The sequence below is a fragment of the Scyliorhinus canicula genome, chromosome 8 (genome assembly GCF_902713615.1).
Source record: "Scyliorhinus canicula chromosome 8, sScyCan1.1, whole genome shotgun sequence".
NCBI classification, from domain to species: Eukaryota; Metazoa; Chordata; class Chondrichthyes; order Carcharhiniformes; family Scyliorhinidae; genus Scyliorhinus; species Scyliorhinus canicula.
In genome coordinates, this window is record NC_052153.1 from 190445949 (window position 1) to 190463503 (window position 17555).

Here is a 17555-nt window from a genome sequence, read left to right on the forward strand (position 1 = left end):
AACAAAAGCCCACCTGCCAATTTGGCATATAGGTCGTCTTTTTCGGGATTGGGTATTTGTCCAGCAGTGCGTATTTGTTTACCGACTGTTTGAAATCTCCACAGAGACGTATTGAGCCGTCTGACTTCAAAATTGGTACCACCGGCGCTGCCCATTCCGAGAACTGTACTGGTCTGATAATGCCGTCACGCCGTAACCTTTCTACTTCGTCATCTACTTTCTTGCCTTAATGCAAAAGGTATCGGCCTGGCCTTACAAAATTTCGGAAGGGCTTCTGGGTCCACGTGCAAAGTTGCTTTGGCGCTTATAATTTCCCCCAAATACGCTGTTCCGTGCATCTGGATGAAGAACTTGTTGTCGAAGGTGAAGATGTGATCCAGAATGAAACGGATGAGTTGCAGAATTGCGTCTGGAGATTGGCAGTTGTCGGTGTTGAGTACTGAGGCTGTTGCAGCAATGCCGTCGTCATGGGGGATGCTGGTGTTGAGTGCCGAGACATCCATTGTGACGAGGAATGTTCCTGGTTCAACTGGTCCATGGGTGCTGAGTTTCTGTAGGAAGTCCGTTGTGTCGCGACAGAAGCTGGGCGTTCCTTATACGATGGGTTTCAAGATGCCCTCGATGTAGCCAGAGAGGTTCTCACACAGGGTCCCATTGCCTGATACGATAGGACGGCCTGGTGTGTTGGCCTTGTGTATTTTCGTGAGGCAGTAGAGATCTCCAATGCGGGGAGTACGTGGGATGAGAGCACGTAGGGTGCTCTGAAGGTCTGGATCCAAGGTCTTGATCAGTCTGTTGAGTTGGCGGCTGTGTTCCTTGGTCGGATCTGCGGGTAACTGTCTGTAGTGTTCCTGGTTGTTGAGTTGTCGGTACACTTCTTTGCAGTAGTCCGTTCTGTTCAGTATGACGGTGGTCCCTCCTTTGTCTGCTGGTTTGATTACGGTGTTGTGGTTGGTCTTGAGAACGCGGATCTTCTACCCCCTCGAAGAGCAGGCTCATCCTCACCCTTGTAAGGTGCGCTCTGTACACCACCTTCAGCTGTATCAGCCCCAACCTCGCACACAAGGTGGAGGCGTTCACCCTCCGGAGCACCTCACACCAGAACCCCTCCTCCATACCCTCTCCCAACTCTTCCTCTCACTTTGCCTTGATCCCTTCTAGCGGCGCCTTTTCCTCTTCCAAAATAGCCCCGTAAACTGCCGATACTACCCCCTTCTCCAGTCCCCCTGTCATCAGCACCTCCTCCAGCAATGTGGAAGCCGGCTCTACTGGGAAGCTCTGTATCTCCTTTCTGGCAAAGTCTCGAATCTGCATGTATCTAAATATTTACCCCCTGCTCCAGCTGATACTTCGCTCCCAGCTCCTTCAATCCCGCAAAACGACCCCCAAGAAATAAATCTTTTAGTGCTCTTATTCCTTTCTCATCCATCTCCGAAAATTTCCATCCCACCTCCCTGGCTCAAATCTGTGGTTCCCCCGAATCGGCATTTCCCTTGACCCTGCCCCTAACCCAAAATCTCTGCGAAATTGCCTCCAAATTCTCAACGAAGCTATTACTACCGAACTCCCTGAGTATTTCCCCGCGACCGTTGGGAGCGGCGCTGTCGCTAGCGCTTTCAGCCACGACCCCCTGCACAAACTCTCCTCCATCCTGACCCACTGGGAATCAACACCTCTGACCCAGCTCCGCACCTTCTCCACATTCGCCGCCCAGTAATAATACATCAGGTTCGGAAGACCCAAACCCCCTGCCTGCCTTCCTCTCTGTAGCAGCACCTTTTTAATTCTGGCTACCCTCCCTCCCCATATGAACGAGGTAATCATCCCTTCAATCTCTCTAAAAAATGCTTTTGGCAGGAAAATCGGCAGGCATTGAAAAATAAACAGGAATCGCAGCAACACGTTCATTTTAACCGCCTGTACCCGACCCGCCAGTGACAGAGGGAGACCATCCCACCTTGCCAGATCATCTTTCACTCTCCCCACCAAACTAGAAATGTTGTACCTACAGAGCCCCACCCCAATCTCGGGCAATCTGCACCCCCAGATATCTAAAGTGAGTCCCTGCATCACGGGATCTCCATGCTCATAATCTGCCTCCTTGCTCGCCTCAATTGGCATACCGCTTTCCTGGTAGATAGTGGGTCAAAGCTCGCCTGGAGTTCCTTCCTCTTTTCCAATTGCACCGGGTCCCTATCTTCTGTATACCTCCTGTCTACCTCCAGCATCTCATCTATTACCCTCTGACATTCCAACCTTTCCTCTTTGTCTAGCCTAGCCTTGAACGAGATCACCTCACCCCTCACCACCGCCTTTAAACCTCCCAGTCAACCGCCTTTGACACCTCACCAGTGCAGTTAAAACGTACGTATTCCTCGATTACTTTTTCAATTTTGTCACAAAACCCTCGGTCTCCCAACAGTCCCACATCTAACTTCCACCCTGGTCTCTGTACCGTCCCTTTCTCCAGTACCATATCCACCCAGTGTGGAGCATGATCTGATATTGCAATTGCCAAGTACTCCGACCTGTTTACCCCAGCCAGCAGCGCATTCCCCACCATGAAAATGTCAATCCACGAGTACACCTTATGGACCGCTGAGTAAAACGAGTACTCCTGCTCCCTCGGGTGCAGAAACCTCCAAGGGTCCACCCCTCCCATTTCCACCATTAACCCTTCCAACACCTTTGTCCCCCCCCTTGACGGGGCCAGTGAGCGCGGCCGTGACCTGTCCAATTTTGGCTCCTGCACCAAGTTCCAGTTCCCCCCCCCCCCACTATCAGTTTGTGTGTGTTCAAGTCAGGGATGGCCCCACACACCTTCCTCACGAATACCACATCGTCCCAATTGGGACCATATACACTAACCAGCGCCACTAGCCTCCCTCTAGCGCCCCTGTCACAATCATGTACCTACCCCCCGATCTGCAACCACCTTCTCCATCTGGAACCATACCCTTTTGCTGACCATTACCGCTACCCCTCGAGCTCTTCCGTCAAATCCAGAATGAAACACCTGACTAGCCCAGCCCTTTTTAAGTCTCACTTGGTCCTTCACCCTCAGGTGAGTCTCCTGCAGCATTGCTACATCTGACTTCAAACTTTTAAGATGCGCAAGCACCCTTGACCTCTTGACTGGGCCTCCCAGCCCCCTCAGATTCTACGTGACTATCCTAACTGGGGGTCTCTCACCCCCCCCATCCACCATCATCATACCACCGGGCCTTGCCCAATGAGCCTGACCCGTCCCTTTCCATTATTAACATTGAAGCCCCTCCCTCCCTTCCTGAATCACCCCCCCCCCCCCGCCCCCGCACCTCCCCTTGAGAAAATCTCCCCCAGTATCGATCCTCCTCCCCCCACCTGCTAAACCTGTTGGACTTGAACCTGGTGCTGTAAGACTTCTTACTGTGATCACCCCAGTCCAACGTCGGCATCTCCACATCATGGCTACTCTTCAGGACAAATGCAAGAATACCAAATTTCAAGCAACCAATGAAGGCAAGCATGCCATATGGTCAGTGGTAGGGAAATTACCGGAGAGCATTCTTCGAGACAGGATCTACTCCGATTTGGAAGCAACTGGATGTATTAGTGAGAAGCAGCATGGTTTTGTGAAGGGGAGGTCGTGTCGCACTAACTTGATAGAGTTTTTCGAAGAGGCCACAAAGATGATTAATGCAGGTAGGGCAGTGAATGTTGTCTATATGGACTTCAGTAAGGCCTTTGACAAGGTCCCTCATGGTAGACTGGTACAAAAGGTGAAGTCACACGGGATCAGGGGTGAGCTGGCAAGGTGGATACAGAACTGGCTAGGTCATGGAAGGCAGAGAGTAGCAATGGAAGGGTGCTTTTCTAATTGGAGGGCTGTGACTAGTGGTGTTCATCAGGGATCAGTGCTGGGACCTTTGCTGTTCGTAGTATATATAAATGATTTGGAGGAAAATGTAACTGGTCTGATTAGTAAGTTTGCAGACGACACAAAGATTGGTGGAATTGTGGATAGTGATGAGGACTGTCAGAGGATACAGCAGGATTTAGATTGTTTGGAGACTTGGGCGGAGAGATGGCAGATGGAGTTAATCCGGACAAATGTGAGGTAATGCATTTTGGAAGGTCTAATACAGGGAGGGAATATACAGTGAATGGTAGAACCCTCAAGAGTATTGAAAGTCTGAGAGATCTAGGTGTACAGGTCTACAGGTCACTGAAAGGGGCAACACAGGTGGAGAAGGTAGTCAAGAAGGCATATGGCATGCTTGCCTTCATTGGTCGGGGCATTGAGTATAAGAATTGGCAAGTCATGTTGCAGCTGTATAGAACCTTAGTTAGGCCACACTTGGAGTATAGTGTTCAATTCTGGTCGTCACACTATCAGAAGTATGTGGAGGCTTTAGAGAGGGTGCAGAAGAGATTTACCAGGATGTTGCCCGGTATGGAGGGCATTAGCTATGAGGAGCGGTTGAATAAACTCGGTTTGTCCTCACTGGAACGACGGAGGTTGAGGGGCGACCTGATAGAGGTCTACAAAATTATGAGGGGCAGAGACAGAGTGGATAGTCAGAGGCTTTTCCTCAGGGTAGAGGGGTCAATTACTGGGGGGCATAGGTTTAAGGTGCGAGGGGCAAGGTTCAGAGGAGATGTACGAGGTAAGTTTTTTACACAGAGGGTAGTGGGTGCCTGGAACTCGCTGCCGAAGGAGGTGGTGGAAGCAGGGATGATAGTGACATTTAAGGGGCATCTTACCAATTTCATGAATAGGATGGGAATAGAGGGATACGGACCCAGGAAGTGTAGAATATTTTAGTTTAGACGGGCAGCATGGTTGGCACGGGTTTGGAGGGCCGAAGGGTCTGTTCCTGTGCTGTACTTTTCTTTGTTCTTTGTTTCTTTGTTCTAACAGCAACAATTTATACTACAGGAGCAAAGGGTGCTTTAAAAGTTGGCCAGTCGACTCTGATTGACTAAGGCATTGCCATATATTCATATTAGCGACCCATTCTCTGCAAACAAAAGTAATATATTCCAGCCGTACAACTTGTTTTGAATTACCTATGGCAGTGTTTCCCAAACGTATCCAGCTGCTGAGCCCGTATGACCTCCCAAGAGCACTGAAGGAGCCCCTGAGAAACATGCTCATTACATTGAAGAATTAAACCACATAAAATGATTATTATTGCACAATAGGTACAAATGTTCAAAAACAAAACATAAAAGATGTTTTTATGCCACATATGTACACGTGTATTGTAATAAAAAAGTTCTGCTATTCAACAAATACTTCCAAGTCTTATCTTTTTGTCATTTTTAATGGGAGCACCCACTCACTCACGCTCCCACACCCACTCTCACCCTCACTCACCAACCCTCACAGACATTCTCTCTCACCCACTCACCTTCCTCTTGGCTCCCCCCCCCCCCCCCCCCCCCCCCCACCGACACTGGCCCCACTCGCCCGGCTTCTCCCGGGTCCCAGCCGGGCCGACTGCAGAATCCCTGCAGGAGTCCCTTGGAACCCTGTGGTTCCGTGGAACCCAGTTTGGGAACCCCTGCTGTACGGCAGTACCTCGGCCAATCAGAACCATTTCCTCCTGGAGTGTGAGCTGTTGGGATTGTTCGCAACTTGGCATTCTTGTGTATGTCCTGATGAGTGGACGGTGAAATGCTTCAACAACATGACCCTGCTTTCAGCAATAACCCATTTTATGTTCAGTAGCTAATATCAGCAATGGTGATATTGTGGCTAAAAGGTTTCTGTTCTGTATTCCACAGACCCAGCACCTGTGGGAGCTATTCTGCACAGTGGAACTCCGATTGATTCCTGTATTGGCAGGTGAGCAACCACAAGCTCTCCATATCAGTGCCACATTACGACACTGAGTTCTTCAATTCTGCACAAGTATCAGGCACTGCACATGTATGAGGCATGGAATAGTTACTGTATGCTCTGGTTGCACGGAGGTTCCCAAAATGATTGTTTCTCCATTTGTCAGGTATTTAATTTGATCACTTTTTCCACTTGGCATCAAATGTGACATCCCTCTCTGCTGACCTTTACTGCCCCCAGCAACATAGGAACAGCATGGTAAATGTATCTCAAGCCAGATGGAAGTATGACACTTAGATACATATCCTTTTCTTTGTAGGTGGTTTATATACAGAACGCAGCATTAAATAGGTCGACCTCCTACCTGGGGTGAAATTGGTGGGAGTTTATTTACACTATTTTACATTATATACAAGTGATTAACACCCATGCCCACACTGTGAAATTACGCTTTCTTCACCTTTCTTATCCTGCCACTATGTGTAGGTTTATCCCCAACATCCACAGTGGAGGTGGAGGCTGCTTTCTGCCTGCTACGCCGTGTTGTCTGTGATGGCCTTGGTGGGTGTCCTCTGGAGATCTGAGACTTTGGGGGCTCTGCTGTGTGGCAGTGCGACCCTCCTCAGCCTGTGGGACAAGAGCTGAAGGGGTCTCAGGAAGATGGAGTTCGGATGATTAGACACTCCTGGAGTCACCTGTGCACCTGTTAATCCTCCTTCCTTTGGAATTTGAGGGCCCCTGGCTACTTCATTGAGAGGGAGGGGTATCTGGAGTGAGCTCAAGATGCCACATCCCCTCTCTGGCATTGACACTGGTGGATGCCAGCAAGTGCCTCAGCCACGGAGCACAGCTCCCGCAGCAGTGCAGGACGAATGTCCTGGACCAATGTCTTCATGGCAGTCGCCACCCTGCCAGTGTTGAGATCGGTGCGTTGGCCTGTCAGCACTATAACCTTGGTCTGAAGGCAAATGGACTCCTCCATCGTGCCTTGCAAGTAGAGGAGCGCACTTGATATCCCTTTCTGATGCCCCTGAACTTGTCTATGCAGCTCCAGCAATTTTTTTAAAAACATTAATTTATGGGATGTGAGCATCACTGGGATAGGAGAGCATTCATTGTCCATCCCTAATTGCCCTTCAGAAGGTGGTGGTGAGCTGCGTTTCTGAACCGCTGCAGTCCACATGGTGTAGGTACACCCACTGTGCTGTTAGGGAGAGAATTTCAGGATTTTGACCCAGCGACATTGAAGGAACGGCCGCTATATTTCAAAGTTAGGGTGGTGAGTGACTTGGAGGGGAACCTCCAGGTGGTGGGGTTCCCAGATATCTGCTGCCCTTGTCCTTCTAGATGGTACTGGTTGTGGGTTTGGAAGGTGCTATCGAAGGAACCTTGGTGAGTTCCTGCAGTGCATCTTGTAGATGGTACACATGGTTGCCACTGTGCATTGTAGGGCAGAAAGTGAATGTTTAAGGTGGTGGACAGGGCGCCAATCAAGTGGGCTGTTTTATTCAGGATGGCGTTGAGTTTCTTAAATGTTGTCCAGGAAAGTGGAGAGTATTCCATCACACTCTTCACTTGTGCCTGGGTGCCTGGGAAGATGGTGATCAGGCTTTAGGGAGTCAGGAGGTGAGATATTCGCCGCAGGATTCCTAGCCTCTGACTAGCCCTTCTCGTTACAGTATTTATATGGCTAGTCCAGTTCAGTTTCTGGTCAACAGAAACCCCCAGGATGTTTATACTGGGGGATTCGGCGATTATGATGCCATTAAATGTCAAGGGGCGATGGTTAGATTCTCTCGAAAGATGGCACAGCGGTTAGCACTGCTGCCTCACAGTACCAGAGACCCGGGTTCAATTCTGGCTATGGGTGACTGTCTGTGTGGTGTTTGCATGTTCTTTCCGTGTCTACACGTGTTTCCCACGGGTGCTCTGGTTTCCTCCCACAGCCCAAAATGCACAGGTTAGGTGGATTGGCCATGCTAAAATTGCCCCTTAGTGTCCAGTGCTGTGCAGATTAGGGGGGTCACGGGGAAAGGGCCTGGGTGGGTGGTATTTTCAGAGGGTCAAATGACACAAAGGACCAAATTACCTTCTTTTCCACTGTAGAGATTCTATGATTTTTGTAGGAGATGGCCATTGCCTGGCACTTGTGTGGCGTGAATGTTACTTGCCATTTGTCAGCCCAAGCCTGGACATTGTCCAGGTCTTGCTACATTTGGACATGGACAGCTTCATTATCTGAAGAGTCGCGAATGGTGCTGAATATTGTGCAGTGATCAGCGAACATCCCCACTTCTGACCTTCTGATGGAAGAAAGGTCATTGATAAAGCAGCTGAAGATTGTTGGGCCTTGGACACTACTCTGAGGAATTCCTACAGGCTCGAAGGGCCAAATGGCCTACGCCTGCTCCTATTCTTATAATTCAGCTATTTGCTGAGGTAACAGAGAAGGTTGACTAAAGCAAGGTTATAGCAGTTTGAGGGGTTGTGAGGCCATAATAGGTGCTATAAAAATTCAAATAATTTCTCTTCTTTATATATTCATAAATGTTAGTGATAATGCATGTGTTGTTTATTTGCAGTGATGGAAAACTATAGAATACATGTCAATAAAGAAGATCTCGTGAGAACATCTGAGCTGCTGGGGGTATCCAATCTCTTTTTTGAAAATGTTTTTTGAAGCAGTGTTCTGGATTAAAATGCGAGGGAATCTTTTGCAGTGTTGCTCACTGACGTCACTTGTGTAAAGTGGCCAGTTATTTTACAGGCTCAATGTCTGAATGTTATAATTAAACACAATCCTAGGTTACTCAGAGTTTAATTGCTTGGCCAATGAACCTTGTGGCTGGAATGTGCTCACCAGGTTAACTCTGCAGCTCTGGATTGCTGTCAAATTACAAAACAACCGGCGTGACTCAACTAAATGAGAACAAAGTCCCGTAGCGAGCGTGTTTAGCCGTGTGTTCCCTGATGCTAGCAGCGCTGAGAAACGCGCGGCTATACAATGCCACTTGTATTGCATAAGGGGCCTCAGCAAGGAATGCGTGGCCGAGGCTGCAGATAGACCAGCTTTGTGCACAGGGGAGCTCCACTCGCCTGGACTCCTCAGTGCAGTGAAAGATCGGGACGCCATTTTTAAATGATGGCCTTGATGAATGTCCCCCCAAGCCCCAACACGCAATGGGAAGGTCCCTGGCATCCCCCAGACACACCCCCTCCAGGGAACGCCCGGCTCGATTGCCAGCACACAAAAAATGCCAACTTGGCATTGCCAACCTGCCACTCTCCTAGCAGTGCCCCTGCCAGGCTGGCAGTGCCAGGGTGTCCAGATGGCACCTGCAATGCCAGGGGACCACCCTGCCCAAAGGGCATGTGCCTGGTAGCCTCCGATCCCCTGGGGACCCCCGTGAGTGCCATTCCGTCTGGTCCCCAAAGAATTACTATAATTCCAGCATCATCTGAAGAGATAGATGTTGAAGGCGGAGAACCGAGTGACACTGGCAGGGATCTGCTATTACAGTGAAGGGACAATGATATTGTTATGTTGGAACCCTGCAGGTTCGACAGAAACAATTGGAACAGGAGGCACATCAGGTCGCTGGAGAACAGTTCCTGTTGACCAGCAGCAATCAGCTTCGACAGGTAAGCTCATCTTTACAAAGATAGCAAAGGCTCAATCAACAAACCCAGTCATTTGGGTCATGATCCAGGGCTCCATGTGCCTAGATTTTTGTGTTCATACCTCAGCCATTACTCACTGCGGATTAAAATATCCATGCAATTCTCTTTTCAGTCTTGGAAAATTGAAGGATGACCTTATAGAGGTCTTTAAAATTCAGACGGTTTGGATAGACATAGTGGGCGGGATTCTCTCAGCCCGGGCTGGAGAATCCCCATGACCGCCACGCCGCCCTGACACCGGCACGCGATTCTCAGCAGAGCGGAGAATTGGCGGCGGCGTGGTTGCCGCGGCGCTGGTCGCGGTCTGCTTTACGCAGCTGGCCCGCCGATTCTCGGGCCGGGATGGGCCGAGCGGCCTTCGTGGAAACGCAGAGTCCCGCCGGCGCCGTCCACACCTGCTCTCAGCCGGCGGGAACTCAGCGTTGAAGGGTCGGGTGGCGGCCTATGAGGGGGTAGGGGGGTCTGACCCCGGAGGGGACCTCCGATGTGGCTTGGCCCACGATCGGGGCGGGCAGCCTCTCTGTCTGTCGGCCTCCTTTCCTCCGCGCGGTCCCTGTACTCCTGCGCCATGTTGCGTTGGGGCCAGAGCGGACAAGGGAGACACCGCGCATGCGCAAAATCGCGCTGGTGGGACTGCGCATGCACGGGTTCGCGCCAGACCCACTGCGCATGTGCGCATCCCCCGGCGCCCATTCCTCAGCCGGATCAGCAGCTGGAGCGGCGTGAACCGCTCCAGCGCCGTGTTGGCCCCCTGCAGGTGATAGAATTGCTGATTCTGGGGCCGTGTTGACGCCGTCGAGAAACTCAACTGCGTTTCCGACGGCATAAACATTTAGCCTCAGGATCAGAGTATTTCCACTCCTAGGGAAGATAGGAATTGGAAATGATCAACATAAGATGACAGTTTAGCACAGGGCTAAATAGCTGGCTTTTAAAGCAGACCAAGGCAGGTCAGCAGCACTGTTCAATTCCTGTACCAGCCTCCCCGAACAGGCGCTGGAATGTGGCGACTAGGGGCTTTTCACAGTAACTTCATTTGAAGCCTACTTGTGACAATAAGCGATTTTCATTTAATTTCATTTCAATTACAGAGTGGTTGCAGTACAGGAGGCCATTTGGCCATTTTGCCTGCATCGGCTCTCCATAGCAGCAATTTAATAATAATAATAATCTTCATTGTCACAAGTAGGCTTACATTAACACTGCAATGAAGTTACTGTGAAAAGCCCCTAGTCGTCACACTCTGCCGCCTGTTCGGGTACACGGAGGGTGAATTCAGAATTCCAATCCACCTAACAGCATGTCTTTCGGGACTTGTGGGAGGAAACCGGAGCACCGGAGGAAAACCACGCAGATACTGGGAGAAAGTGCAAACTCCGCACAGACAGTGACCCAAGCCGGGATTCGAACCCAGGACTCTGGCGCTGTGAAGCAACAGTGCTAACCACCTAGTACCTTTCCCACCTTCTCCCTTTAGCCCTGCATTCTTCCTTTTGACATAATAATCTAACTTCCTCTTGAATGCGGCATGGTAGCACAGTGGATTGCACTGGTGCTTCACAGCGCCAGGGTCTCAGGTTCGATTCCTGGCTTGGGTCTTTGTCTGTGAGAAGTCTGCACGTTCTCCCCGTGTCTGCGTGGGTTTCCTCCGGGTGCTCCGGTTTCCTCCCACAAGTCCTGAAAGAAGTGCTGTTAGGTAATTTGGACATTCTGAATTCTCCCTCTGTGTACCCGAACAGGCGCCAGAGTGTGGCTACTAGGGGATTTTCACAGTAACCTCAATGCTAATGTAAGCCTACTTGTGACAATAAAGGTTATTATAAATGCCTCAATTGAACCTGCCTCGACCACACTCTTAGGCCGTGCAATCCAGATCCTAGCTGCTCCTTATGTGGCAAAGTTTTCCTCATGTTGCCATTGCTTCTTTGTTAGGATAACACAGAGAGGAATTTAGCCTGGGTGTGGTTCTTTGCCCAGGAATGGTGTTGGCCAGAACGTCCATCGCCATAGGAAGTAATTATTATTTTGATGGTCAAGTTTGGCCCCGCAGCTAAAGTGTGAAATAAAATTACTTCTACCTTGTTGAATTAATTGTTCATGTAAGTGATTTATCCTACGTTAATTTGAATTAAGTTGGTGGTAACTTTAATCTAACTCTGAGACCAAGTGGATCAGATGCAGACACTGATTTTACATTTGGGCCCATAGAGCTGTTTGTTGTCTTCAATGGACAGGGAATCTGGGCAGATTGTGGAACCAGTGCTCCACCTGATCCTGGCGATTCCCCGATGGGCAGATTACTTTTCCCTTGGGATCGAAAAGTAATTTGAATATTTTCTATTTTGTTAACTGATGTAGATTCTGTTCGACAAACTCCGGTTGCACCTGCTTTGTGTGAAAAAGAAACTCCCAAGAACAGACCTTCAGCAGCAGCAGTCAACCTCGGAGGCAGTGGTGAGTCTGTCTTCACCGGGGTGGGTGGGGTGAGTGGCAGCACGGTAGCACAGTGGCTAGCACAGTCGCTTCACAGCTCCAGGGTCCCAGGTTCGATTCCCAGCTTGGGTCACTGTGCGGAGTCTGCACGTTCTTCCCGTGTCTGCGTGGGTTTCCTCCGGGTGCTCCGGTTTCCTCCCACAGTCCAAAGATGTGCAGGTTAGGTGGATTGGCCATGATAAATTGCCGTTTGTGCCAAAAAAAGTAAGTGGGGTTACTGGGTTACAGGGACAGGGTGGAGGTGTGGGTTTAAGTAGGGTGCTCTTTCCAAGGGCCGATGCAGACTCGATGGGCCGAATGGCCTCTTTCTGCACTGTAAAGCCTATGATTCTAGGTTGTACATGACTAACGATGCTCAGGTTCAGAGTGTTTACATTGATTGATGGCTGAGGAAGGATGATGGTGTTTTGAATGTAACTTACCTGCTCGGACAGACATGTTGGGTCCAATGGTCTGTTTCTGTGGCGTTTGTCCTGTGTAAATCTAAGTTTTAATTAATTACTTACTATTTAAAATCATAGAGCAACAGAATGAGATTGTTTGGCCCATTGTTACTGTGCTGGCTCTTTGAAAGTGTTAGCAATTGTGGGAGTTTCACAGCTATTCGACTATCGTGTACCTCACGTCATTAACTGGCCAGGCGACACTCTGAGTTCCAGTTTAAGATTTTTATTCAAGCCGTAGTAGGGGAGCTAGACATTCACCAGGTGGCTTGCCAGCTCCCAGAACAAAGAAACATAGTGGCAATTATACCTTCAGCTTATCTTGCAAATAATTTACATGTATCAGTCAAAGGTGTACATTTGTTTAGGAATTATCTGTATCCATTCACAATTAATTATTGAGATTATGTAATGTATATAGTTATCTGATTGCAATTTGTGCACATCTACTTAATTATAATACCATGAAACACGTATTTTCTCTACTTTCCCTTCTCAATTATTCCTTGTTGAGGGCAGCTGCATAATGATGAATTGAATTTTTGTGTGTGGCCTGTGTGACTAAAGCCTCCCTTTTAATTAAACTTGGTCACCCTTCTTAAATAGTGGAAGCACATTATCTGTTCTCCTGTCCTCTGGGACCTCCCCAATGACCAGAGAGGAATTTAAAAAATTGAGTCAGAGTCACTGCAATTTCCTCCCTCACTTCCAACATCCTGGGACACAATTCATCCGGACCTGGAGATTTGTCCACTTTTAAGCCTGCCAACACTCTAAATACCTTGTCCCTCCCTATATCTATTTGCTCAAGAATCTCACAGTCTCCCTCTCTCTGAGTTCCATACCGACATAAGAACTAGCAGCAGGAGTAGGCCATCTGGCCTCTCGAGCCTGCTCCGCCATTCAATGAGATCATGGCTGATCTTTTGTGGACTCAGCTCCACTTTCCGGCCCGAACACCATAACCCTTAATCACTTTATTCTTCAAAAAACTATCTATCTTTATCTTGAAAACATTTAATGAAGGAGCCTCAACTGCTTCACTGGCCAGGGAATTCCATAGATCCCAACCCTTTGGGTGAAGAAGTTCCTCCTAAACTCAGTCCTAAATCTACTTCCCCTTATTTTGAGGCTATGCCCCCTAGTTCTGCTTTCACCCGCCAGTGGAAACAACCTGCCCCCATCTATCCTATCCATTGCCTTCATAATTTTATATGTTTCTATAAGATCCCTCCGCATCCTTCTAAATTCCAACGAGTACAGTCCCAGTTTACTCAACTGCTCCTCATAATCCAACCCCTTCCACTCTGGGTTTATCCTAGTGAATCTCCTCTGCACACCCTCCAGCGCCAGTACGTCCTTTCTCAGGTAAGGAGACCAAAACTGAACACACTACTCCAGGAGTGGCCTCACTAACACCTTATACAGTTGAGTGACATCCTCATTTTCTTGAGTGAAGACAGATATATTCAACACCCTACCAATGTTGTCTGACTCCACCCACATATTGCCCACTTGATTCCTAATGGACTCTACCTTTTCCCTGGTTATCCTTCTCCCATTGATATACTTAGAGAATATCTTGGGATTTTCCCTACTTTTACCAGCCAGAGCTTTCTCTTTTATCCTACTTGCCTTCCTAATTGATTTCTTAAGCTTCAACCTGCACTTTCTCTTCTCCACTAATGCCTCTGCACACTTGCTCCCCTTATATTTGCTAAAAGCCTCTTTTCCTTCGTAACCTGAATATCTCTGGTCATCAATGGTTCTCTGGGCCTGTTACTCCTTCCTATCACCCTTGAGGGAACATGTTTAGCCTGCACCTTCCCCATTTCCTGTTTGAACGCTTCCCACTGTGGTATTGTGTGAAGCAAATAATGGCATGATGGGAAAACTAGTCAAGTCTTCTTGGTACAAGTGAATTTAAACTGATTTTCATATAACCTAAGGCCCAGAATACAGAGACAGCCGAGGTCAGCATGTCTTGGGAACTGGGTGACTCTGAGAGTCTAGATAAGGCTTGGAGCTAGAAGTAGTCTTAATACATAACAAGCTGAACAACTGTCTCTTCCTGTATGTAAACAACTTCTTCCCTTTCTTAAAACAAAGACAAGATAATGATATGAAACTCAAGTCCCCTAAAGGTCAGAAGGTGACGCCATTGTAACGATTATTACTTATGTTTTACTTTCAATCAAATTCCTGACCAAGCTGTATTCATGTTATCTTGATCCTATAATGTATAAGAATCGCCTTCTTTTCTGTACTATCGCAGACTTGGGACGGACTCCGCAGTTTGTAATTGACTGCCTTCCGACTCCAAGTATCAGCCATTTTCTGCTAGCAGTTCTAATTAGTGAATAAAGTTCAGTTTTGCTTACCTAATGAATGCTGTTTGAATTTCTCTATCACAGTCAAGACGCGGGGAAAATATAAAATACAACACCACTGCTCTTCAGTAGATTTCCCAAGTAGCTCTTTCCAGTGTATCTTAGCCAGATCCTGCCTTATTTCATTAAAATCCGCTTTCCCCCAATCCAAAACCATTTTTTGCAACTTATCTATGTCTTTGTCCATGACAAGTTTAAACTGAACCATGTGATCATCATCAATAAAATGCTCCCCCACCAATACCTCAACCACCTGACTGGCTTCATTCCCCAGAATTAGGTCCAGCACTGCGGAGTCCCTTGTTGGACTCACTACATATTCACCTAAAATGTTCTTCTATATAAATTTTAAGAACATCACTCCATCTAAGCCCTTAACACAATGACTATCCCAATTAATGTTGGGAAAGTTGAAATCACCTAATATAACTACCCGACTGTTATTATTTTACACACCTGACCCTGTTATTGTTTTTACACAACCTTTGCAGTGAACCTCAACAGTGAGGTTCAGCATTATCCTTTGTAGTGAGGCTCCTCAGTGAGGTTCAGCACTTGGTAATGACTGTTGGTAATGAGGCTAGGCAATAATCTTCACAGTTAGATTTGGCAGTGAGCATCAGCAAGCTCACAGGACCACAGTAGCTGAGGTCTGCTTCTCCCCTAATGACCAGGCAATGCACTTTTGGCAACAGTTAGTGCATCAGGATCTGGTGGCCTCTTTGTATCTCTAAGGATGCTGAGATTAGTTGCACCCGGGCAGTACAATCTTACTTACTATAGAACATAGAATAGTACAGCACAGTCCAGGCCCTTCGGCCCACGATGTTGTGACGACCATTTATCCTAATCTAAGATCAACCTAACCTACATCCCTTTAATGTACTGCTGTCCATGTGCCTGTCCAAGAGTCACTTAAATGTCCCTAATGACTCTGACTCCATCACCTCTGCTGGCCGTGCATTCCACACACCCACCACTCTGTGTAAAGAACCTACCTCTGACATCTCCCCTTTACCTTCCTCCAGTCACCTTAAAATTATGTCCCCTCGTGACAGCTATTTCTGCCCTGGGGATACACTCAATCCATGACTCCCATCACCTTATACATCTCTATCAAGTCACCTCTCTTCCTCCTTCGCTCCAGTGAGAAAAGCCCTAGCTCCCTCAACCTTTCTTCATACGACATGCCCTCCAGTCCAGGCAGCAGCCTGGTAAATCTCCTCTGTACCCTCTCCAAAGCATCCACATCCTTCCGATAATGAGGCGACCAGAACTGGACACAATATTCCAAGTGTGGTCTAACTAGGGTTTTATAAAGCTGCAGCAAAACCTCGCGGCTCTTAAACTCAATCCCCCTGTTAATAAAAGCCAACACACCATATGTCTTCTTAACAACCCTATCAACCTGAGTGGCAACTTTGAGGGATCTATCCTCACCACTTTACTGTTACAAAATGTTTCCCTCCTCTGCTGTTTCAGTGCAAGCTTCATTTATGGACAATGGTTATTATGTAGTCGTGCCACGGCCGGTTACATAACAAGTGATGTATTAGGAGCGAGTATAAACTGGAATCTCCTCAGTGAAACAGTACAGATTTGGGTGCCCAATTAATGGCCGGAACGTTCTGGCATTCACTCTGGCAGGATCTTCCGGTCCCGCCGATGGCACATCCCCGCTGTGGGTTTCCCGGGGACAAGGGGTGCATTCAAGGGGTGGTATGCAACTGCTCGGTCCAAGATCACAAGAAACTGCAGAGTGTGGTGAACTCAGCCCAATGTATCACACAAGCTTGCCACCCCCACATTGATTCTGTATACACCTCCCGCTGCCTCAGGAAGGCAGACAGCATTATCAGAGACCCCTCCCACCCAGGCATTGCCTTCTTCCAGACCCTTCCGTCAGGCAGAAGGTACAGAAGCATGAAGACCCGCACACCCAGACATAGGAACAGCTTCTTCCCACAGCTACAAGACTCCTCAACGACTCCCCCTCGGACTGATCTGTTCCCTGTAAGAACACTATTCACGACGCCCTATACTGCTCTTGCTCATGTATTTGCTTTGTTTGGCCCCTTGTTCCGCACTGCAACCAATCTGGGGCTTGTTTAGCACAGAGCTAAATAGCTGGCTTTTAAAGCAGACCAAGACAGGCCAGCAGCACGGTTCACTTCCCATACCAGCCTTCCCGAACAGGCGCCGGAATGTGGCGACTAGGGGCTTTTCACAGTAACTTCATTTGAAGCCTACTTGTGACAATTTGCGATTTTCATTTTTCATTTCACTGTTTGTCGATGTACCATTTGCCAATGTTATCCGTTGATTATTCTTTTGTCTACTATGTACGTACTGTGTACGTTCCCTCGGCTACAGAAAAATACTTTTCACTGTACTTCGGTACATGACAATAAATCAAATCAAATCAACTGGAAATCCCGTTGACAATGCCGAGATCGGAAGATCCCGCCACCAGCCGTTGGCAGGTTCCCTCCACTGCCGCGAAACAGCCGACTGCATGGATAATCCCACCCAATAGCTTTTTCATTTTCCACTTTACCACCATTGCACGAAGCATCGATAACTTCTTCTTTCTCCTCTAAGAGTTGTATAATGCTTAGAAAGGTGATCAAGTTGAATGGAACTTCACTCTCGTCTCTCTTCTCGCTGACCCACCAAGGAATCAGAGTTTCATCTGCAATTATGCCAATTGTAATTAAAATC

General features: G+C 48.1%; 1 protein-coding gene across 3 annotated transcripts in view; it reads left to right on the forward strand.

Annotated features, from left to right (window-relative positions):
* poln (polymerase (DNA directed) nu) overlaps window positions 1–17555 on the forward strand; it is a 479439-nt gene that overhangs the window by 171875 nt on the left and 290009 nt on the right. For all 3 annotated transcript variants that reach the window (XM_038805894.1, XM_038805895.1, XM_038805896.1), the window contains 4 exons: window positions 5773–5833; window positions 8410–8474; window positions 9386–9469; window positions 11867–11962. In XM_038805894.1, coding sequence (XP_038661822.1) covers window positions 5773–5833; window positions 8410–8474; window positions 9386–9469; window positions 11867–11962 — 306 coding nt within the window. The remainder of the gene's footprint in view (window positions 1–5772; window positions 5834–8409; window positions 8475–9385; window positions 9470–11866; window positions 11963–17555) is intronic.